Here is a 23,659-nt window from a genome sequence, read left to right as displayed (position 1 = left end):
GTTCACCAGTCACTCATAGAGTCTTTCACAACCCCCACTCCCCAACATAGACAAGATTTGAATTTCTAATGGAAGAAATAAGCAGGAAAAAAGTCTTCCAGGTCTTCTTTATCCATCAAAAAGGAGAAAAATGGGCCATTATCCTATTTTGGAATAGGGTGGCCAAGTACCCCCTGGTGGCCAAGTGGTGACCCTGCAGCCCCCTGCCTCTCACTGTGCTAACTCAGTTTCCTTTCTGGAACACCAGCCCCAAGGCTACCTCCCCAGGAACCACCACCAGAGTTAGCGCCACTCCTCCATGATTCCTCTCCCTGGGCACAACCTGCCTCAGTCTCTCCTCCTCTTCCTACCCTCTGACTGGCCTTCAGAGCTCAGGTGTAGCTCTGTCCTCTCTGTCTCAGGTGGGCTCATCTGCTCTGACACGGGAGAGCTGGGCATGGACTACTCACAGGGACCAGCTACCCAGTGACACCTGTCTTTTAAGAAATCTTTTTCAAATCTCCTATAATTACCTTCCACATTTGAAATGATTGTTTTCCTTTCCTTGGATGACAGCTCACAGTAAAATGTTAAAGATAGAACAGTCCTATAAAACCTTGACAAAGCAGCTTCTACTGTGAATAGCTGTATTCCTCTCCTCTCACCTTGACAGGTCACCTCGTTCTCAGCCCTCCACCTCCACATGCGGGTCCTGCACTGATCACAGCTCTAAATATCCTGGAGGGCTTTAATATCACGAGCCAGGTAACCAGGGAAAATACCCTCCATTGGATAGCAGAGGTAAGACTGGGCTAACCACTTGGCTGAGTTTTCTGTGTTGATGTAAAAGGGCTTTGTTTCCGTAAAGGTTGTGCAGAGAATTTACATAGGAAACTCCCGCTGGGGTTAATGGGAAAACAGCCTGCTAAGATTTAAATCTGGACTTTGACGTTGTACCAGACATATGCAGGTACTGTAGGGTACTCCTGAGTCTCTTGATTATCTGAACCCCTTTTGCCTGAACAAAACTTGCAAAGGAACAGCTGTATTGCCATTTATTTCCTGTATGCAGTCATTGCCACAGCTGAGGACAGTTCTGTCTATTTCCTCATTGTTAGATCAGTGTAACAAGCCACTTAGTTATTGACTTTAACAGAGGACTCTTAGGGGATGGGGGTGTTATAGCTTGTGGGCAGATGCTTCATGTTTGTGACTAGGATTTGGAAGTCCAGAGAAAAGCCTACTCCGTTTAGTCCTTACCAGGTTTTATAGTGAGCCCAATGCCTGCTGGATAGGACTTTGGGAGTTTTAGTGAGCACTGTGTAGATAGATACCCGTACAGGATGGAATTCACCACCTTGCAAAGGGCCCTTCTTACTATTTAAGCCCTAGGTACCAAATTCTGCAGTCCTTCATCTAGACTCATTAGCCCAAACTCCCAGGTTTGACCTGTGTAAGTCTTGAGCAAGGTCTGAAACATTTGGCTTTTAAGGCGGGACGTAAATGGGATTTGCATCCAAACTCAGTGCCTTGAGGAGGAAGCAGTAACCAGAGAAGTAACAGGTATTTGGAGTAAAATAAGCTGATGTAAATAGATAATATTCAAAGTGCAGCTATAGTCAGAGAAGTAACTTTGTGAACATGACAGTGGGTGGTTTTAAAAAAATCTTTCTTAAGGCTTTGCAGTTTACCTTTAAAACACAGCTGTTCTGATGTTGGTAGCAATGCAAAGACATTTTGGGGTCTGATTTTTAAAGGGGCCTGAATTTGTTCCAGTGGTACCAACTCTTGCAATTTTATTATGAGTTTAGCAATATTTGGTGTGGGTTTATTTTTCCTTAAAGCCCTAGGTTCTGGAGTCACGTGATTATTTGAGAGCCTTAGCTTTCATTTTTTTAAAATAAATTCTAGCCCTCATATTTGTGGAGAAAAGCCTGAAAATGTGACCCAAGTGCACCCCATCAACACCAAACCCAGCACGCAAATAAAAAGAACCAAAGTTTATTATTTTTAAAATCTCATGTTTTTTAAGCCAATCTCTTGATTTTGGGGGCCTGAGTCATGTTTTTTGAGTGCTTGGGGTTGCCAATACTGTTGATCTCCCTTTTTATGCCTGCAGTTTGCCCCTGCAAATAACTGCAGATTCGTATGCAGCCGCATACACACCTAACTACCTGATCGGTGAGCATAGGTATGCTGGTAGCCATCTACAGCACACTCAGTGAGGTTTTTCGAATTGAGGCCTTAAAGCAAATTGCAACATTGCTAAGGTATTGGCTGAGATTCTGTGCTGCACCCACTGGAAATGCAGCACAGAAGGTGCAGGCCAGGTGCAGCAGAAGGAAAAGCACCTTTAAGCAAGGCTTGCTGGCTGGGCCTTAGCTGTCCTGTGTCCTGCCTGTTCTGGAGGAGCTGGGGGAATTCTTCTCTAGGCGCCAAAGGGGCTTTTACAACCCTTGTCCTTGGCTGCTCGCTCGCTCGCACAAAGGAAAATCCCTCCCATAGTGTCTTGACTAGTGGAAAGCAGCAGTTTTCCAACAGTGAATTTTTTTTTTATGGTACATCGGAAGATAAATTACGACTCATGAAGAGGAATTGTTTATGCACCACACATGACAAAACATATTAGACATTTGGGCTATAAATCTAAAGGATTAAGCAATGACTTGAACCTAGAATGAAAGCAACACCAACTTAAAGCTGAAACCTCCCAATAAATTGTCTTTGTCCCCTGCCTGTTTGACTGAAAAGCACGTTTGTTCTTGTAACGCTGCCTTCGGCAATGAATCATAAAGCTGTCCTGATCCTAAGAAGCTGCCAATCAACCTGAGTCAAATCACAACAGTTTTGGAAAGGAACAAAATGTGCATGTACACTAGCTCTGGGCTAACACTTCTCCCTTCTTTCTGTAGTTAACTGAAACCAGCTTATCGAGCTAAACACACAGGGCTGCATTTTCAAACGTGGGTGGATAAGTTGGCTCTTGGTGGTGCATCTTCTTTGCCCATGTGTGGAAGCTTGGCCCACCTGGCAAGCGTCTGTGTTCATGAAGATGCCCTGTCTCCAGGGGCGGCGGGTATAAGAGGCCAGGGGAGGCTAAGCCTCCCCAAACAGGACGTGGCGCACTCCCTCTGGACACCTTTGGAGCGCCGCCACCGAAAGGGCGCCCGGGCCATATAACCTTGCTCGTGCTCTGCCCCGAGGCCCCGCTCCAGGTCATCCTCTTCCCCTATGGCGCTGTCTGCATTGCTCCTCTTCCCACCCCCGCTCTACCTCTTCCCCCAAGGCCTGTCCCCCGCCCAGCACTTGCACCTCTCCGCCCCCTCCCCCAAGGCCTCCCCCACCTGCCAAAGAGCGGTAGGTGGGGGAACCTTGGAGGAGGGGCAGAGAGGTGCGAAGGGTGGGGGACCTTGCGGGAGAGGGCGGAGAGACGCGGGGGGACTTGGGGAGCTGAGTGGGAGCGGGGCCTGGGGTGGAGTGGGGGTGGAGCATAGGCAGAGCCTCCGGGGGAGGAGGCCAAGCTTGGGGATGGCCTTGTTATGCAGACAAAACTACATAGGATCATTTTGGGGGATAAGGCAAAGATGCCACATTTATTATAACACAATTTGATTTATGACCAGTACCTAATACCTATACACACCCACACATCCATACACACACATCAGATGATCTGCAGCTGCTGTATAGTTACCAGTCCTGAACATAGCTTGAGTCCGTGCCTTGATTTCGCAGCTTGGGATCATAGCTCGTGGCAGCTAACTGGCCAGGAAAGCCGGGCCCCAGGAAGGGCTGGGTCTGCCCTCCCATGTTGGCAGCAGAACGTTACCCAAAGTCTTCCATCTCACCCATCTTTTTTATAGGCTTTTAGTTTGAATCCAGAGTCTTTAGGTCTTGCTGTGTCATGCTGCCTCTGGGTTTGGTGTGATTGATCACCCGTCAATTGCAGACAGCAAAGAGTCCTGTGGCACCTTATAGACTAACAGACGTTTTGGAGCATGAGCTTTCGTGGGTGAATACCCACTTCGTCGGATGCATGTAGTGGAAATTTCCAGGGGCAGGTATATATATGTAAGCAAGAAGCAGGATAGAGATAACGAGGTTAGTTCAATCAGGGAGGATGAGGCCCTCTTCTAGCAGCCGAGGTGTGAAAACCAAGTGAGGAGAAACTGCTTTTGTAGTTGGCAAGCCATTCACAGGACAGGTTGGCACTGGAGGTTGATTCCATCATCCATACATACCCCATTCACACATTTAAACTAAACTAATAAGATTACAACAGGCTTTTACAAAATGGAGTGAGCGTTTTAAAATGGAGTTTTAGTTGCAATGTGGACAAGTGTAAGGAATGACAAAGAGTGAACAGAAGCGACAATGTAGACAAGTATAATGAATGACAAACAGTGAGCAGAAGTTACAGTGTTGAAACAGAGCAAGTTTCAGTGATTTAAGCAGCAATTGGATTGAAAGTGAAATTTATAAGGGCAGCTGGATGAATGCTATGGCTCTTAACAAGCATCTTCATTGTCAATTAGCCAGTTATTGGGGTAACCGGTTTTATGAATGAATGTTGTTTCATTCATAAAACTTTACTTATGAAGTGACATTAATAAAGTGAACAATTAAAACAATTACATTCATCAGTTCTACAACCTCAGGGTGGAGAAGGGGGTGGGGCCATGGTCCAGGCACCAGTGGCCTCGACTCAGACACTTCTAGGGTGCTTCCAGTGCTCATGCCCAGATTCCCCAAATGCAGGAATCATGCACCACCCATGCATGTCTCCATCGTGCTTTTAAAATGCTGGCCCTTTAAATGTTCTGGGGTTAAAATTTTCCATTCAAGCCACGTGGGTGACATATAATTAGAAATAGGGGTAGCAAAAAAAACCCCAAATTCCTGTTTTGTGGCAATGGGATGCTGGTGAACTGGGCATTAAGAGCATGTGCAGCTCCTCAGCAGGAGTCTCATGGGAATCCGGCATGGTTTTTCAGTGTTGTGATGAATGCTCCAGAAAGTGGTAATTACCGGCTGGAAAATAGAGGGAAGGTAATAGAACTGATGGTTGTGTTTCTTACATGGAAGCAAGGAGTACTTGTGGCACCTTTAGAGACTAACAAATGTATTTGGGCATAAGCTTTTGTGGGCTAAAACCCACTTCATCAGATGCATGCAGTGGAAAATACAGTGGAAAGATATATATACACAGAGAACATGAAAAAATGGGTGTTGCCATACCAACTATAACGAGACTAATCAATTAAGGTGGGCTATTATCAGCAGGAGAAAAAAGCTTTTGTAGTGATAATCAGGATGGCCCATTTCCAACAGTTGACAAGAAGGTGTGAGTAACAGTAGGGGAAAAAATTAGCATGGGGAAATAGTTTTTACTTTGTGTAATGATCCATCCACTCCCAGTCTTTATTCAAGCCTAATTTAATGGTGTCCAGTTTGCAAATTAATTCCAATTCTGCAGTTTCTCGTTGGAGACTCTGAAACCTGTTTACATGGGAGTGTGCTAGCACAAGTCAGATGAACAGATAGTGTGTACGTACATTTCACCTTGGCCATCAGCTGTACAAATATTGTTGGGTATACCCCACTTTCATGTAATGCTGCCTGCAATGTAAAGCTCGTGTCTCTTGGTTGTCTTGTCTGTACCCTTTACTTCTGCTCATTGAGAGGTAGCAAGAAATCTTGGCTTCATACACCTGGCCTGGTGGAAAGGATGTCTTCATCAGCTAGATCTGCCTTTGAGGCAACAACACTTTATAATACCCGTGAAGGCTTGCTGCTTTAGATGGTGATTACTAGGCAGGGAGTTGGGGCAAAATAGAAGCTGGATCCAACATGCCGGAAGAGTAAGTGCCACTCTCCATCTGGACAATGGAAGGTGAGACTTCCAGGGCCACCTAAATGTTTCTCTTTGTTTCTTTGTGTTCAATTTAGACGTTAAAAATAGCACTGGACCTAGCTAACAGCTTGGGAGACCCAGTCGGTGACGCATCCATCTACCATAGTGTAGACGACATGGTCAGGTACGTCTGAGTATGAGGAATGCTTTGGTGAATAAATGAATATGAATCATTGTAATAATCCTGTTGTACAATGAAATCTGGTCCTTGTTCTGTGTGTCTTTATGTTTCACTGATGAAAGGCCAGTTCTCAAAGGGCCTTGAGAAGCATGAGCTGTGCTGTATTCAGAGGTGACCAATGTATCCACTTATTTCACAGCCTGTATTCACATGAGCAAAAACAAATTTGGCCCTGAAAGATTCTGGGGAGTTGCAATGTGGTTTTCTAATTTAGATTCTTTCTATAACCCTGATGTTTATCATCCACTTTTACCCCTCTAAAATCCTTTCTCTGAGGCTCAGGCAGAGGCACCTACCTCTCATATGAGCCCATCCAGTGCTAATCAGAAGTTGTACATTAAGGACACTGTCTGTGATCCCTCCTTCGCCCAACACCCAGAATGGTGCTTCCTGTCTCCCTAATGCTCTCTGCCAAATCTGGGACTGAAACATTGTTTCTTATATCTCAAAGCAGGTTTTAGCCGTGATTAATGCAGTGGTGCTGGATGCACTTCGTCGATGTCTACACTTGCAGGTGCACCATGTTCAGTGCTGGTTCTGCTGCAGCCATTGCTGACCCGTATGGGCAACAATGGGTAATTTTGCTAGTGTAGACAAGGCCTTTCTGTATAACAAGAACACAGTGAAGTAAGGTCTTATTTACACATCAGAGGAATCATGCTAAGGTTTGATTCCAGTTGGACAGACATGCTACAGCTCTTGAATACCATCAAAGCACAGTGACACCATTAGGAGCTGTGCCTAAACCATGTTGTGTGTGGACATAATTTGATCAGGAACAAACCATGCTATACCCTACTTACAAACTCATTAAAATAGGGGCTAAAGGCCCAACCCCACTACAAATATAACTGTAACCAGGATGCGATGCTTTCGTCTGACCCCTATCAATCAAAGCCTTTCCCAATCTGCTGTGAAAGAAAGCCTGTATGCTGTGCAAAGTCCTTCCTGGGGTTTGGCTTTATTAACAAAGAAATGAACAATAATACCACATAAAATTACCTCAAACCTTCTTCCCAGGCCTGACTGCTCCTAGCGGTCCTCCCTCAAGGCTGCTCAGCTCACACACTAGATTCTCTTTCGCCAGAGGCCCTCCCACCTCATTTATAGCCACGAGCATAGTAATGTCTGCCTCACTGAGTTAGTAGGAGATAAATTAACGTATTGCAGGATCAATGCCTGCTAAGAAGGTGGGGTGTTCCAAGCTGGCAGGGGTTACCTGACCCATTTGATTACAAAAATCATAGTAGGGTAACACAGCAGCTTTTTTTCACAACACGGCTATGTGTATCCATTCTTAGGATGTCCCGACAAAGACCCGAGGGAGCCGTCACCTTCCTTCCTTTTGGCAGCCTCACGTTATTATTTGTATTGTGGTAGCACCCAGGAGCCCTAATCGTGGACCAGGACCCCATGGTAAAGTCATAGTGATGCTCCATCATTCTCACTCACCACACATCCATTGAACCTCACTGAACTCCAGGCAACGGGGCGGGTGCTTCAGCCTACAGTCTGACTAACGAATGGTCCAGAACAATGACCACAGAGTTGCCTCCCCAATGCGGTGGCTGAGGCGTCTCATTTCCTTCCATTTGATACGCCAGAGGAGCCCGCTTGTCACAGTACAGTTGAATAACCTCCATTCCTTCCAGGCACATTGGACGGGTCTGTGATGAGTACTGCCCCATGGATTTATATGCCCTAAAGAGGAGATGCTCTGCTTTCTAAGCTCACTGCTTTTTCACCCCCATATTCTCTCTTGTCATTGCAGTAAATCAAAGGCAGATTTCCTGCGTCAGCTGATTAACGACTCCCAGTCCTTCCCTTCTGGTATCAATATTCCACACTTCTCCATAGAGAGCGGCCCCCCTGCTAGCCAGGTCCTTGTTATGGGACCCGATGACTACATTGTTGCAGTTGTAAGGTAAAGGATTTAGTTTTTCAGCCCCGGTGGGTTTAGAGATGGGAAAGCAGAGAAAAGAAAGTTCATTCAGTGTGTTGGTGAGAGGAATGACTCTGGAGATTGGTCATGACAAACCTATTCCCATCACCTAACGCTCACCCCACCTAGATCCTTGGTAATTGTAAGCCATTGCCATCTATGGCTGTTCAATGGCCTATCTGAAATAACTTGGTGGTCTTAGTCTAGTTCCTAATGGGTGTTCACATCACAGATTTCCTACTCTACCTGCCATCCTTAGCAGAGAGTCCCAAGATGACAGGGGCATGAAGACTGAAATAGCTTCTCACCTAGAGGTGACGGCTCCAGGCCCGTTGACAGGGCTGTGTGGAAGAATCTTGCACTGCAGCTACCCATGCTGTAACTGTTCCCTACATACACAGAGACCTTCATTCTCTGGCGTTATCAGCTGGCACCTTTCACGAACACTAAAAAAAAACCTATGGAAGATTCTCGACCAAGGTGGAAGGGGGAATCTGGGGTCGTGCTCTGACAGTACCAAGCCTTGGAGTGTTATATGAATTACTGGAAGGTTTTTCACAAGGTTTCTTTGTCTTCCTTTTCAGTTCCCTGAACCGTCCATTTGGAAGTGGAATAATAACACCCTCTGGAATCCTTCTAAACAGTCAGATGTTGGATTTTTCCTGGCTGAATAGTACATTGAACCACTCCTCTCCTGGCCTGGTAATGAATTCCATGAAGAGTTCTGAATTTGAACTCGTTTGGTCTTAACTCTTTTTATTCTTAAATAACGTCCTCAATAAAAAAGAGAGGCTATTTATGCAGGCTGAGCTCTCTCGCGTTCTCTTCACTTTCCATGCTATCCAGACAGGGCTGCCCAGAGGATTCAGAGGGCCTGGGGCAAAGCAATTTCGGGGGCCCCTTCCATTAAAAAAAAGTTGCAATATTATAGAATACTATATTCTCGTGGGGGCCCCTGTGGGGCCTGGGGCCTGGGGCAAATTGCTCCACTAGCCCCCCCCCCCCCCCCGGGTGGCCCTGTATCCAGCGGAGAAATAGAATATAGACTACAGGAGGAGGTTACCTGTTTGTGTGATCTGGCTATGTGAAATATCATAGTATTGCAAGGAAACCATATAGAGTCTAGCATGGCTGCCATGTAGAAAGCACACTTCCCCCAGGCTGATCACACATTATATTGACTGGAATTAAGGATTATATTTGAAAATTATTGCTCTCCAGGTTGAAAAAGTGATAGACAATGGAAACCACATCCTGAGGTCTCAGGCAGAGAACATCATTGACCACTGCTGGTCACTTCCTGTGCTAAGCTGTTGGGTGGTATTGCTATGCACTGTTAAACAGTTGCCACTTTCCACTCCAGAGGTGGCTGCATTTTAGTAGTGGGTAAAATGACTTCTGTATATAGTTTGTAAAGGGCTTCAGGTGCCTTGGAATTAAAGGTATCAGATAAATGTAAACTAGTAGCAAACTAGATCACTTGATGATGACCTGTTCTATTCATTCGCTCTGGGGCACCTGGCATTGGCCGCTCTTGGAAGCCAGGATACTGGGCTAGATGGACCTTTGGTCTGACCCAGCATGGCAATTCTTATGTTCTTATAGCAGTGAGAATGGCATCATAATCAAGGCAATAGTATTAGAGTTATTGACTCAGAAATGAAAAGAGAAACTAGTTAACATAAGCAATTTGGGCTATGGAAAATCTTTGTTCTGATCTGTTTACTAGTTTTGGGGGGTATTTTATTCACCAACAGAGGAATCTCATTCAGCCTGGAAAAAGACCTCTGTCCTTTTTACTGCCCACTATTGTTCGACCATCTGAAGGGATGTGTGGGACTTATCTTTGTCTGGGAGCTAACAATGGCCACAAAGCCTTGAGCAGCATCACGCAGGTCAGTTTTGAGTACTGCATCTGAGCATGTGCTGAACCACTTGCAATGGGGAAGGCCCAAGCTATCTTCCAGCATGTGCCTTCTCTGCCCCATGGGCGGCAAGTGGACCACTCCTTCGGGGAGGCTAGCCCCATGACCCCACCCCTTCCGCATGAGCCCCTGCGGCCGGAGCCCTGAGCCCCTCTGCCTGTCCTTTCCCACAGCCAGAGAAAACCCTGGCTGGCCAGAACCCGAGCCGTCCTCCCCACCCCCGCCCCCAGAGGAGCCCCGGGCTGGCTTCAGCCTGCCGACTGATCCAAGCACCAGCCGGAGCAGTCCCAGCCATGCCAGCCAGCCTGGGGCCGGAGCAGTCCCAGTTCAGTGTCCCGCGGCAGCAGCTGCCCCTGGCCTATTGTACCCACCGCCCATGCTCTGCCCTGGGGGTTTCCTACACCAACACGTTGGTTACCAGAACAAACATGAAATACACAATTCCTGTTTTTGAAGAGGTTAAAATATTGTCTTAATGTGCATTTAGTTCTGCTTCAGGGTAACAGCCCATGGAGACTGAAGTCCTCTGGTAAAACATGGGCAGTGGTGTGACGTGGAAGATGAGTTTCATTTTTAACGATACTCCCGGTTGAGTCATCTGCAGGGCATGAACATAAGTCCTGTGGGTCTAAAAGCATGAGCCTCTACTAGTTGAGCTAAAGGAGCAGGTCCGATAGTCCAGTGGAAGCTGTTGGCTCATATATGGTCGAGCCACACTGTGTGAGCACAGGTTAAGCTTCCTCTTCCCCCATGTGCTGTCCCAAAGCATCTCACATCTGACCTAGAGGGAGAGTCACCAGCGTAGAAAGGAGAGCTCTGCTTCCCCCATTCAATCTGTGTACTTTCTGCTGAGGCTACCAACAAAAATATTAACTGGTGTCAATGAGCAACAACTTTCTGTTGCTACTAGTCAGCCTGGATCCAAACTGGTGATCTAAAAATGGTCAGATCAGTCCTCTGAGCCATGCAGGCCTGGGTAATTGGTAATCTAAAGCCACATTTGCTGTGGTTTGTCCGTTCTTTTCACTAGGGCTGTCTACATAGCTAGTTAGTATGCGGCAAGGTAGGGTGTGAATGTACAGAACTATGGAGCTTTTCGTGCATGGTACCAAGGTCCATATGGCCAGTTAATTCACAACAGGCTAGTGTGGTGTACATCTACAACCTGGCTAGTGCTGTGTAGACAAGCCCTGGAACAAGGCTGTGTGCCTTCTCTGATGACGGCTCTCAGAAATGTGGGAAAACAGAATCTTAGCAATCTCCATAAAAGTTGTATGACCTCCTACAACCTATTCAAAGGTCATCTTCTTAAAGAACTGTAGAAAATAGAACTGTTGTGTTGTGAGAACTGCAGGAGGATGGGAGTGGAATTTTGGTTCTTATCCCCAACAGAAGTTCAGTTTAGCACATACCTTCCTGAAATCCTTCCTATTGTGAGCTCTGCAAATAGCTCTTCTTAATTTATCATTTGTAATGAGACGGAGCACTTGCTGATGGCATGACTGGATATATAACAGCACTGGATTATTACAACGCAAGGGCAGAACTCAGCTTTACGCTGAGTGACTTTACCTCATCGAAGGCATTAGTCAGAAGAAGATTAAAGCCACCCACTTGCCTCCTAATGTTTTATCAGAAGGGTTCACTTTTTGGTCATAAAAATACCTTTTCGGAGATTTCCCTGAAGTTTCAGCCTCATGACTCCTGCTGATTTAATGGGAACTGTATGCAAAACCTCATGCAATTCTCGAAATATATCCCTTAGGGACTAATTTTTTTAAAAAGGGCCTCCAAAAATGTGCCTGCAGTATCTTCAGGTGCATCTATTTGCACGTATAAAAACATGCATTTTGTTCATGCAAAGTCGGTAATTGTGCAAAAAAATGTCTATTTGCCTGTGTACATTGGTACATTTGAAAATGTTGGGGTTGCAAATTAGGAAGCTGCTTTGGATGCTTATTCCTTAGTGTTTGAATCAAATTGTTAATATTTGGGGACTTTTTCTTGCGTAGGTTTTAGTAAATGTTTTAACACTTAACAAGAACCTGAGTGAGAGCCTGTCACTGGGTCGGCTGCACCCACAGCTTCAATCCAACATCCTGCAAGTTGACAGTGAGTATGGAGATCAGCACTGATCTTGGTAGACTACATTTCTATCATGGCAAAAAACAAAGGGAATTTTTTTATACGTCTGGGATTACTTTGCAGTCTGCCTCAAGGAGACATCTGTTTAAATGTACAGTGCAGCTGGTGGGGAGAGGGAAATCCATTTCAAATTACAGCGTGCTTAGGAATAGGGATTGATGGGTAGGAGGGACAAATTTAAGGGACACAAAGTCAAATTTAAAATTCTAGCAATTTAGCCCATTTCTTTTACTCCTTCAACTTTCACCTATATGGATGAAATTGACTGGCATTACTTGTTCCATGATTTCCAAATCCTTCTTGTCATTCTTGTTGGACATGGGATCCAGCATTGTAAAACATTGTCTCATGTGCATCAAAGAAAGCGAAGGATTTGGAGATCACAGGACAAGTCACCAGTTGGTGGATTATGTTTCTGTAGGTAAAAGCTAAAGAAATAGACAAGTTCTAATTTAATGTCTTGAATTGTAAAAGGGACTGTGTGTTCCCAGCTTGGTGTGGACTGGTTAGGATGATTCCAGGTGTGCTGAAAAGAGATGGCAAATGCCATAGAAGAGCTGTGCTCTCATGTTATCCGTACATCCAGTTTCAGTACAGACTGGAGGCCTCCACGCAGAAACATCCCACAGAGCTGACAATTTTACACAAAAGACTTGCTTCCTGTTCTTGTGTCTGTGCATCACCATACTTAGCCATTCTAAGTCCTCATCACGTACAAACTGTTAAGGGTATATCCAAAGGGACAGTTGTTATGAGCTGGCATTTTTGAGCACCCTGCGTATAGGATGAGCAGTTCTTGTATGTTATGCTCAGCAATGAGATATAATAATGACCACATGGAATTGAAACAAAACCATAATAAAGTATCATAGACATTGGAGATGGCAAAGATGTAGTAGGCTAACATTATTTTCCCAGCCAATTTGTGATTGGTCCTTTCTGGCTAATCTCCAGTGCTTTGTCCCGTCCAAATCATAGAATCATAGAATATCAGAGCTGGCAGGGACCTCAGGAGGTCTTCTAGTCCAACCCCCTCAGGGGGAGGGATAGCTCAGCAGTTTGAGCATTGGCCTACTAAACCCAGGGTTGTGAGTTCAATCCTTGAGTGGGCCATATGGGGATTGGTCCTGCTTTGAGCAGGGGTTGGACTAGATGATCTCCTGAGGCCCCTTCCAACCCTAATAATCTATGATTCATTTGGCCAAGTTGTATGTGTTCAGTGTCTTCCAGTCTTTCCTCATAAACCATTCACCTGACTCTTAATAATTGTGTTGCTCTTCTCTGAAAACACCTCCAATGTACTGAGATCGTGGCACCACATGTATCCAAATGAATGAAGCAAGACCAAGAACATGTCTTCAAACTGGCAGTCCTTTAATGTAGCCAGAGTCTTCATACACAGTGGTGCCTGCCTCTCCTAGAGCTAGCTACAGGCAGCATTACCCCCACAAATACTTTTTCTTTTACTTTTCATTCCTCGTGCCCATAACTCCGCTCACCTACAACCTAGCTAGCAGGAAGAGGAAATCCATGATAATATCTTTCTGGTTCTCATGTGCCCAGAACTCTACCGGTCTAGATGTCCTTGCAGAGTTGCCAACTCTCCCAAGTTAATGTGAGTTTCACATTATTCAGTATTTTTCTTGAAGCTCTGTGTCCTGGAATTATGTGAAGATCTCTGCTTTCATTAAAAAAGCACCTCCCTCCCCAAAGGTTCTAGTCCTCATAGTTGCAGAGAAAAGCCTGAAAATGGGTTCTGGAATGTAATTTGAAAGCTCAGAAACCAGAAGACGATTAAAAAAAAATCCAAAATTTACTATTTAAAAAAAAGTCATGATTTTTTTGCAGCCTGATTTGTGGTTTTTGAATGCTTCAGGTAGACAATACTCTAAACCATAGTCTTACCTACACTTTATATAGGTATAGTTATCATGAGATTGAAAATCAGCTCACGTGCTGCCTTTGGCACACGTGCCATAGGTTGCCTACCCCTGGATTAGAAGCTTAAGGTAAAAACTTGGAACTCATGCAATAATGGCTTCAATTAAAATAACTTCTTCTAAAATCTTGACAGGTGAATTTCCCGAAGAAGATATTGAATTCCTTGAAGCCAGGGGTCATCAAGTATATAAAGTCGACGTGCTTTCCCTGGTTCATGGAGCCAGGAGAACCAACAACTTCATCATTGGTGTGAAAGACCCAAGAAGCATGGATGCTGCAGGAGCAACAATATTATAGCAATCTCCAGATGGTGCGTTCTTTGGATAAGGCTTTAAACAACAACAAAAATTATGTGCATGTTCCGAAATGGCCCGGGGAGGAACGAGCAGTGTTTGCTGTGGGTTTCTGCATTGCTGAACAGACCTTCGGCATTCCCCACCTCAAACAATGCAACAGTGGCTTGGAAAGCCACAACACAGCCCTTTGATTTTGTAAAAAATAATTTGAGTTGTAATAATGTCAGTTGTTATTAAAGGAATGCTGGGAATACACTTTTACTTTAATAGTGCCCCATTAGTGATTACAGTCGTTTCAAATGCCAACCTTAAACATTTTAATTTAACCAGCAGAAACATAAGCAAAGGAGATGATAAAAAAAACAAAATATTTTGTGCCAAACAGACAATTGCTGCTGTTGCTGTAATTTTCAACTCCCTCCTTTCCCGGGCTTGACACCCTTGTCTCATATAAATTAATATATAATACAGATTGATGTACTGGCTCTAGGCAGTCGTACCTGGAACTTCAGGGATTTCTTTAATATTCCCCGTGGCTCAGCTGATTTTTACTAGCATGGATATTCCTATATCAATTCCCATTCATGCATCACTACACATCTTTAGTACCCTTATGTCTCCTTCACCTTCAATGTTTTGACTTAATTTACTGCATAGACTCATTGGGGATCTGGACTTGGAGTCAGACTGGCACCCGTAATTCACCACTGGTGCCCCCAAAAGAGAACCACTGGGGGTGGCCACAGTGCAAGTTGTAATGTAGAAAGCGTTCATGTGGAGTCAGGGCTTTTTAAACACTGTCTCATCTAACCCTGCTCGGGAAAGGTGAGTCCCTTGCTTTCATGAGCACCAAATTCATGCCAACACTTCAAACCAGTGCTTAGATTCTGTTGTCGTGGGTGCATTAGAAAACGTAAGGTATAGAGATAAGATAGGAAACAAAGCAAAAACTACTTACATAATTTTTTTTTTTAGAGTCCCCAACATCCAAGACAGGTTGAAGGAAGAATTCAGCATTTGACTTGTCAATAAAAATGAGAAAATAAAAAGCATGATCATGATCATTGCACAGATTGATTCTGGTCACCTTTTGAGCACCTCCTCTTCTTTCCACCAGTAAATTATAGAAGCAGCAAAGAATCCTGTGGCACCTTATAGACTAACAGATGTTTTGCAGCGTGAGCTTTCGTGGGTGAAAACCCACTTCTTCGGATGCTTGCTTGCATCCGAAGAAGTGGGTATTCACCCACGAAAGCTCATGCTGCAAAACATCTGTTAGTCTATAAGGTGCCACAGGATTCTTTGCTGCTTCTACAGAACCAGACTAACACGGCTACCCCTCTGATACTTGACAGTAAATTATAGACAGTCACCCAGCACTTTAAGATTTTTTTTTAAATTATTTTGGTCATTGTTTTCACAGCCTATTGTGTACTGGTTTCCTTCATGATGTTAATATATCTATGGCCACTGTACATATTATATATGTGTGTCTGCTTATGGTTGTCTTGGTATTTCATGTGATGCTTTTATGAAAAGAATTCCAGATCTTCTCACCCCGGAGAGACCAATGAGCTGGAATCTTGTGAATACTGCTTTGTTCGTATTATACCAGCTGTGGCCACACTGTGGCTCGCAAGCCACATGTGGCTCTTTGACCGTTATAGTGTGGCTTGCGGAGCCCCACCCCCATTCTCCACTTACCAGACTAGGGGAGGGGAGCTTGGGACCTCTGCCTTGTAGCGGGGTGGTGGGTAGGGGTTTCTGCCCAGTGGGGAGGGGGCTTCAGTCCTGCAGAGCACACCTGCCGGTCTCGGGGCTTCAGCTGGAGCAGGACTGAAGCCCTGAGGCCTGTCAGGTGTATCTTATGGGGATGAAGCCCTGGGACCCGGTAGGTGTGCCCTGGCTCTCAAACTTCTGAAGATTGTCATAGGTGGCTCAGAGGGTTGGTAAGTTTGGCCATCCCTGTATTATACCTTTTATGGCTCAAGTGCAGTTTAATGGGGAGGAGTATGCAGTATCTTCTTAAGGGGATCAATGAACTAACAGATTATTAAACTAATAATTCTTTGCATTTATGTCGTTTCTGTTAGCTGAGGATCTCAAAATGTTATAAACGTTAACTAATAAAGTCACACAACACCCTGTTGAGGTCGGAAAGACATACCAGAGAGATCCCTTTCATGCACCACTGAAATGCAGACACCTCTAAGGTAGAACAAGGTGGCTACTAAGCAGACATGAATAAACTAAAATATTTTCCATCACAAATCATACAATCATAGAGTTAGAAGGGACTGCAAGGGTCATCTAGTCTAACCGCCTTATCTAGTCTAATTTCCATGATGACTCAGTGTGGGTCAGTCATCAGCCAAGTAGTACTGCAGGAGAAAGGAGAAGTGCAGTAGTGAAAGCTGCATGCCACATTCATAACACTATGCATGGTTTGGAGCAGACTTCATAAGGCTTACTAGGGAAGGGAGGGAGGCATTTTTGTGCATTGATCCTCATGGGTTGAAATCTGGGATTTTTCTAGGACAATGACAGCAATGATCTGTCCCCTATATATGGAGGTTTACTGAACATGATTGTAAAACAAGTGTTCCAGGAATTGTTGTTTATAGTGATCCAGAAGAGTGCACGTTACTTTACAGCTCAGTTGTAAAGATAAGGGTCCTATTTGCAAATTGATTTTTTCTTTTCACCAGTATAGTTCTGACACTGAGCCCTGAAGGACAATTTACAAGTAAAGACTGGTTCTGATCCATCAGAGCACTTAAGTGTCCCAACCTGGAATTTCAGTAGGATTATTAAAATACAGTAAAGTTAGGTATTTTCCTAAGTGCACTGCTGGATCAGGGCCTATAATGGGAAGGTGAGAAAATGAAAAGAAGCAGGGAGATGGTATTATACCCAAAGGCCACATCTAACAGAAACAAAGGCCTTATGAATAGTTTCCTATTCACTCTGATTAAAAAGTGGTGTCAGTATAGTATATATTTGACAAAGAGTCACTTGTCATTGAAGCTTGGTCAGAAAATTTCTACTAGGACCAGCATCTCTAATCTTGGTAGCCAATTTAGTAGGGCAAGATCTATTGAATTTCATTTTAGTTAATTTCATTTTAATTCTACTACAAAATAGGTAGTATTGCCTCATGTACAAATGAGACAAACATTGTGAAACTAAAGGGCCATATTCTAACCTTAAAGACAAATTCTGCTTTTAGGGACATATATGTTAATATGCAATAATTCCATTGACTTCAGTGGAGTTACTCTCAATTTGCTACAGCATGAGAGCAGAATTTGACCCTTAGCCTTTATGCAGAATTCAGCCATGATATCACTGGGGAGCTCTCAGCACAGACCAATAGTCTGACATGGCCCGAAGTGTTATGAAGACAATTGACATTACATTTTGGTAAAAAATACCTTTATCATTTGTATCATGATCTTGGAAGTGACTGAAAAAGCAATGCAGGTCAAACTCTTCACCACCCATTTACAATGTTGTAAAATCACAGTAATACACTAATGTACATCAGGAATAACTGAGATCAGAACCTGGCCTTGAGTGTCGAGTCAATTAATGATTTCCCACAGAAGCTCAATGCAGTTAATGAATGCAGTTTCAGAGCAACATTTCCGTGGTTTTAAATACAGTAGTGCATTTCTTCTCCCAGTTGTGCCAAACACAGACTGCTATGTATAAAGCTCTAAAGATAAGGATATATACAGTGGGTAAGAATGACATCAAGCAACTTGTGTATGTGTAACAATTATTTTGTTTTACCCTACATCCCTCTTCTGTTCTGGAGAATCTGTTCTCCCAGTATAGCCAGTGCTTAATTCGTAATGAAAGAGGTGCCGGGGCTCAAGTAATTTTTTTTACATTCATAACAGGTTCAGCAAGCCCAGAGGTGCTGGGACTATGGACTGCCAAGCCTAGAGGTGCCAGGGCTCAGCCCGGGCACAGCTTAAGCACTGTGTACACCCATTTGTCCATCACTGACAATTTTTAAATCAAGATTGGCTGTTTTTCTAAAAGATCTGCTCTAGGAATTATTTTGAGGTTCTCTGGCCTGTGTTACACTGGAAGTCAGACTAGATGATCACAATGGTCCCTTCTGGCCTTGGAATCTAGGCCTCCATACATTTTGCCTTCCTCATTCCCACCACTAAAGTCTGCAAACAGTGAATGGATCTAATTCTGATTTCACACCTTTGTAAATCAGGAGCGACTTCACTGAAATCAGTGGAGTTATGTTGATGTAAAATGGTGTAAGGGAAGTCAGAGCACCGCCAATCTCTTTTCAAAATATCTGTGCTTAGTGAGCTCTTGGTCCCTTGACTAAGATTGGAAAATTATGAAGCACTTTTCGTGTATTAAGTGGCACAGCCTTTAGCTATCAGATTTGCAATGGAGATTCTCTCTGAATTGCTGATGGTTTTCTCTAGACCAGTTCTGCTCAAAAGGATGTAGACTCCAAGGTCCACCCCAGAAACTGAAGAAGGATTTTCGGCCCGATTTTCCCCTCACTTAGGTCAGTTTCACACCAGTTACTCCGGATTTACATTAGTCTGAGGTAAAGATGAATCAGGCCTCTTAAGCATAACTAGATAAAACTCATAACCTTTTCATAGAGGTCAAGATTATAGCACAAATCAGAAATAAGGTTGCTTTTTTTTTTTACCTAATAAAAGTCTGCCTTAGTGGGAAGTGCTGCTATAGTGGGTGAATCTACTTTGTAATGGTTTTGAGAAACTTCTATACATCAGCAAAAGGCTTCTTGTTATTATGGGCCAGAGAAAGGAGCACATTGGGAGGACAGCTTTCAGAAGGAGTAACAGATTGTAATGATCCTTAAAAAAAAAAAAAGCCTCTGTGTATAGGGCAGACCTCCAATAATGAGGCTATCTGCCAACACAGAGCCGTCCAGTGTTCAGCCCTTGTGCAGAAGGGAATGATTTCCACAGGTATACTTAGGAGGGAGAAAGTCCCTCAATGACAATAGCTTCTTCCAGGCTGAAGCCCTTCAAGATAACAAGGAAGTTCATCCAACTGAGGACAGTCCCTCAGCTTAGTGCAAATCTTCCACAAGGGGGTCTCAGACCACCAGCGGCAAGAAAACTTCAGGGAGCTGGTCCCTCTAATCAAGGGCGGCTCTAGCTTTTTTGCCGCCCCAAGCACGGCAGGCAGGCAGGCTGCCTTCAGCGGCATGCCTGCGGGAGGTCCGCTGGTCCCGCAGATTCGGCAGCTTGCTTACGGGAGGTCCCCGGTCCCATGGATTCGGCGTACCAAGCCGCCGAATCTGTGGACCTGAGACCTCCTGCAGGCAAGCCGCCGAAGGCTGCCCAACTGCCGCCATCGCAGGGACCGCAAGGGCGCCCCCTGTGGCTTGCTGCCCCAGGCAAGCGCTTGGAGCACTGGTGCCTGGAGCCGCTGCTGCCTCTAGTATAGCTAATCTGTACTGTGCCCATCACTTTGGTATCTACATGTCATCTTCCTTTTTCCTACCTAGACAGAAGTATGTGCAGATTGGTAAAAAAACAATTAAAATCTCATTAAAACATGTCTGCTCCCCACTCCATCTCCCCATATTTGTCAAAGACACCACGTACAGAATCTAGACTAGGAATCACTTTTTGCAGTTCCACTGTGGGCATGGAGAGATTAAGTTCTTATAACAGAATTGTTACATAGTATTTCATTTTGGCAAATCCATACATGGTCATGAATAGAAGTGTAACGATGCCACATTTATTGTACAGGATCATTTTTATTTGAAAATACTGACCTATGAAAATGCATTGTAATCATAGCCGTGACTTTGATTGTATTGAAATCACATGTATTTGTGCATTTTTTCACATACAATGAAAAAAGGCTGAAATAAATACAGTTTTCTTTTTGTATTATGCACTCGCAAGTACTTGTTTCATCCTTTATAATGTTCTATTGATAGATTGCATTGAAGTGTTATTTGCATTACTGTAGTGCCTAGAGGCCCAACATTGAGATCAGGGCCCCATTGCACTAGGGACTGTATGTACATCTAGTGAGAAACAATCCCTGCCCCAAAGAACCTAGATCTCAGCGTATTTTATAGAAGGAGCCAGCAGAGTAGCCCCAGATCCAAACATCCCCAATTTGGGTCCACATTTTGAGGCTCTACTTTTTCAACTAATCTAAATAAGATTTTGTTTGAAAGGTTAATATATGTGCACTTCTATGTCTCATATCACCTATGTCTTTCCAGTGGTGTGGTACATTTGTTTCAAATATAAAAACAAATGGTGTGTGTCAGACGTGTTAAAGGGGATACTGCTCTTAACATTTTTTAAAAAGAAATATTTATTCTTTTCTTACAAACAGGTGAGAAAGAGCCTCTCTTAGGACTATTCTCAAATTTCCGTCCTAGGCTACACATCCCTGTGGCTGTTCTTAAAAACACTGGGCCTGATTCTGATTTCACTCACACCTTGGTAAATCAGGAGTAACCCTACTAAAGCCATAGGCTCAAGCGGTGCTCAGCACAGGAACAGACTGGAGGAGCCTTCGGCCACTTTTGTACCTCTTCATATTTTGTGTCTCTTTGGCTCAAATTAGAACAGCCTCAGGAGTGAAATTCAGCTACTGGGGGAAAGCAGAGCAGCAGCACTGAAGTGACACCATTGGAGAGACCTACAAGAGAATTGAACTGTTTGTATTTTACCTGGTCAGATACAGCTGGTTTAAGGACAAATTACTCTGTTTGTCCACACTAGCTATGCTGAACCATTTTGAGAAGCCATGCATTGCAGCCCCATAAACACACGAGTGCTTTCCTAAATCAGTTCAGTCACAATGCATTCTGGGAACTTGTCCCACAAGGCACAAGTCACTGAAGAGGTGGCCTGTCTGAGCATAAAGAGATGCTGTCAGGAGTGAAACAACCAGTACTGCTCCTTTCACAGCTGCCTCAGCCTGTAAACCTCCTTTAGTTCACTGACAGAACATCTCCTTTCTCCCTCTCCCACAAGTAATTTCCCCTCTCCTCCATCTCCTTAAGGGTCAATGTGTCTGCAGCTGATGAATCACATTTGATTTGCTGGCTGCAAATATTGGTCTGACAAACTAAGGTGAAAGTCAAACTGTCAACCAGAGACCACAGCTGGACTGCCAGCTACAGATGCTTTCTACATAGTCCTGCATTGGGGGTCCCCCATTCAGACCAACCCCCTTCACCCTATGCCACCTCCTCCCCCCTTCAGCCTTGGGGAACATGTTTCCTCTCACCTGCATGGAGAAGCTGATCTCTGGATTCTTTCATGGAGAACTGGTTATTTGTCAAAAAAAGGCTGCTTAATCTTAATCATATAGTGATTGTGCCAGCTCTGGCCTTCTTTACAGGGATATACAGCCCACAGGAAAAAGTATTTTACAGAGCTCCAATTAGACAATAATATACTGAAAAGTGTCATCCTCTACTCTCTACAAGGCCCCAATTCTTTAAGATGCGAAGGGCACTCCAACCTCACAGTTGGACTCTGATTCCACATGCCATTAGATATGAAGCTAGCTTGTCTACATATCCAAGCCTCCCAGGGCCAGATCATGAAGTCAGAGCACTTACATGATTAGCTCAAACGGTAGAGTGATGACAAATCATCACACATAGTATCATACCGTCAGTTAAACTCTTTCATTGAAAAATAATGCATCTGGCTAATTATTACTATTTATGCATTGATAATGTGTTGGGTGCTAACCTAGACACACAAATTACAACAGTTTCTGCCTTCAGGAGTTTGCAGTCTAGACACAAGAGAATAAAGGGTGCAGAAAGAAACCTAAAGAAGGTAGGTTTTGTTTGGTTGGTTGGTTGGATGGTTGTTTTTTAAAAAAGATTCTATTCTAACACTTCATTTCTTTCAGTATGGGCTGGTTTTGTGAGGTTGGTGCAGATTAGAACATGAAGAGGGACTTCCCACATCGGAGGCAGCACAGAAGAAGGTACAAAGACAGGCAGGGCCGGCTCTAGGTTTTTTGCTGCCCCAAGCAAAAAAATTTTTCCACCGCCTCCCCCCTTTTTTTGTGTGTGTGTGGCTTTTACACATGTTTTACACATGTAGGCAGAACCGGAAAGTCGTCTTCATTTTTGTCCCAGCATTTTAGCCCTATAACCACTGTCTCTGATGCAACACAGAAATTGGCACGAATGGCACCAATAGGGCGGCACAGTACACATGAATAATCGTTAACACATTTACACATGTTCCCATTATGAGTGACCGTGTCACGCGACATGACACAATATTTTTCATGTCATGCTCCTATCACACTACTGTACTTGGCCGTAGGTAAGGTGCTAGTCACTGGGGCGAGAGAGCCCCCCACAAGCTGGGACACACACTGGACCTAGCCCTGCCTGGTGTTTTCCTAGCGCTGAGGCCACACAGCTGGGAGCCCGAGGGGCGTGCAATGGAGAGAGCTCTGGGGCTGGGCTTTGGCCAAGAAAGAGGCACTGGGCTGGCTGGCTGGATGCTGCCCCTCTCTGCCTGGTCGCTTGCAGGAGGACACCCCAGGCACTGGGCACCCCAGGCACTGTGCGGGGCTGGAGAGGGACGTGGCAGCCTCTGGGGCTCCAGCAGGCAGAAGCTCCCCGGGTGTCCCGGGGACCATCCCGCCCGCCTGGCTCTTACCTTGCTGCAGATCTGGCCCAAGGACTCGTCTCCCGCCGCTCCCGCCACCAGGGGTTGGGGCTGCTGCTGGATCCCAGCCCCGGTCATTCTCACCTCGGCCCTGGCACAAGTTCAGCTCAGCCCAGGCTGCCGCTCCCCTCCCCTCTCCAGGCAGGAGGCGGTGCGGGGGGAGGAGGTGGCGGCGGAGACAAGCCGAGGAGAAGCCCACAGCCGGCGCTGGAGGAGTGGCCCACCCAGCCGCCATGTTCTGCTGCCACCCCCTGCGCTCTGCAGCTGGGGCAGGGCTGTCTTACCAGCTCCTGCCTGAGCGGGGGTGGCCACTGCCCGCGGGAGAGCGGCAGGGACACGCTCCCCACTGAGCCAGCTCCCCCTGCCCCACCGCACAGCCCCGGCGGCACCCGCTCAGAGCAACGAGTGGTCAGGGGTGGTCAGGATCCAGCCCAGGACGCTGCCTCAGGTCGGAGCTGGGGCCCCAGCATTATGCCGCCCCTGGTAATTTGCCGCCCCAAGCACCTGCTTGTTTTGCTACTGCCTAGAGCTGCCCCTGAAGACAGGAGTGGTAAAAGGATGATTTTCAGACCCTAAAGAGGTCCAGTCTAAACTTCAGTATAGCTGGCTTCTCAGGATTGTACACTTTCGATGTGTAAAC

At 45.1% G+C, this 23,659-nt stretch overlaps 1 protein-coding gene across 4 annotated transcripts in view; it reads left to right on the top strand.

The window, feature by feature from the left end:
- The window catches only part of GGT7 (gamma-glutamyltransferase 7), a 53,673-nt gene extending 33,526 nt beyond the window's left edge, over positions 1-20,147 (top strand). The window contains exons 10-17 of one of the 4 annotated variants that reach the window (XM_039499240.1): positions 653-780; positions 5,929-6,017; positions 7,846-7,998; positions 8,601-8,718; positions 9,774-9,911; positions 11,954-12,053; positions 14,161-14,337; positions 18,784-20,147. In XM_039499240.1, the coding sequence (XP_039355174.1) occupies positions 653-780; positions 5,929-6,017; positions 7,846-7,998; positions 8,601-8,718; positions 9,774-9,911; positions 11,954-12,053; positions 14,161-14,324 (890 nt within the window). In that variant the 3' untranslated portion in view covers positions 14,325-14,337; positions 18,784-20,147. Of the gene's footprint in view, positions 1-652; positions 781-5,928; positions 6,018-7,845; positions 7,999-8,600; positions 8,719-9,773; positions 9,912-11,953; positions 12,054-14,160; positions 15,465-18,783 lie in introns of those variants that run through there. The other 3 variants (XM_039499241.1, XM_039499243.1, XM_039499242.1) reach the window with 3 other exon arrangements.
- Positions 20,148-23,659: the final 3,512 nt, after the last annotated feature.

The sequence above is a fragment of the Mauremys reevesii genome, linkage group 13, assembly GCF_016161935.1.
Source record: "Mauremys reevesii isolate NIE-2019 linkage group 13, ASM1616193v1, whole genome shotgun sequence".
NCBI lineage: Eukaryota > Metazoa > Chordata > Testudines > Geoemydidae > Mauremys > Mauremys reevesii.
Note: the sequence above shows the minus strand (reverse complement) of the source record. Positions and strands in the feature narration are given on the sequence as shown.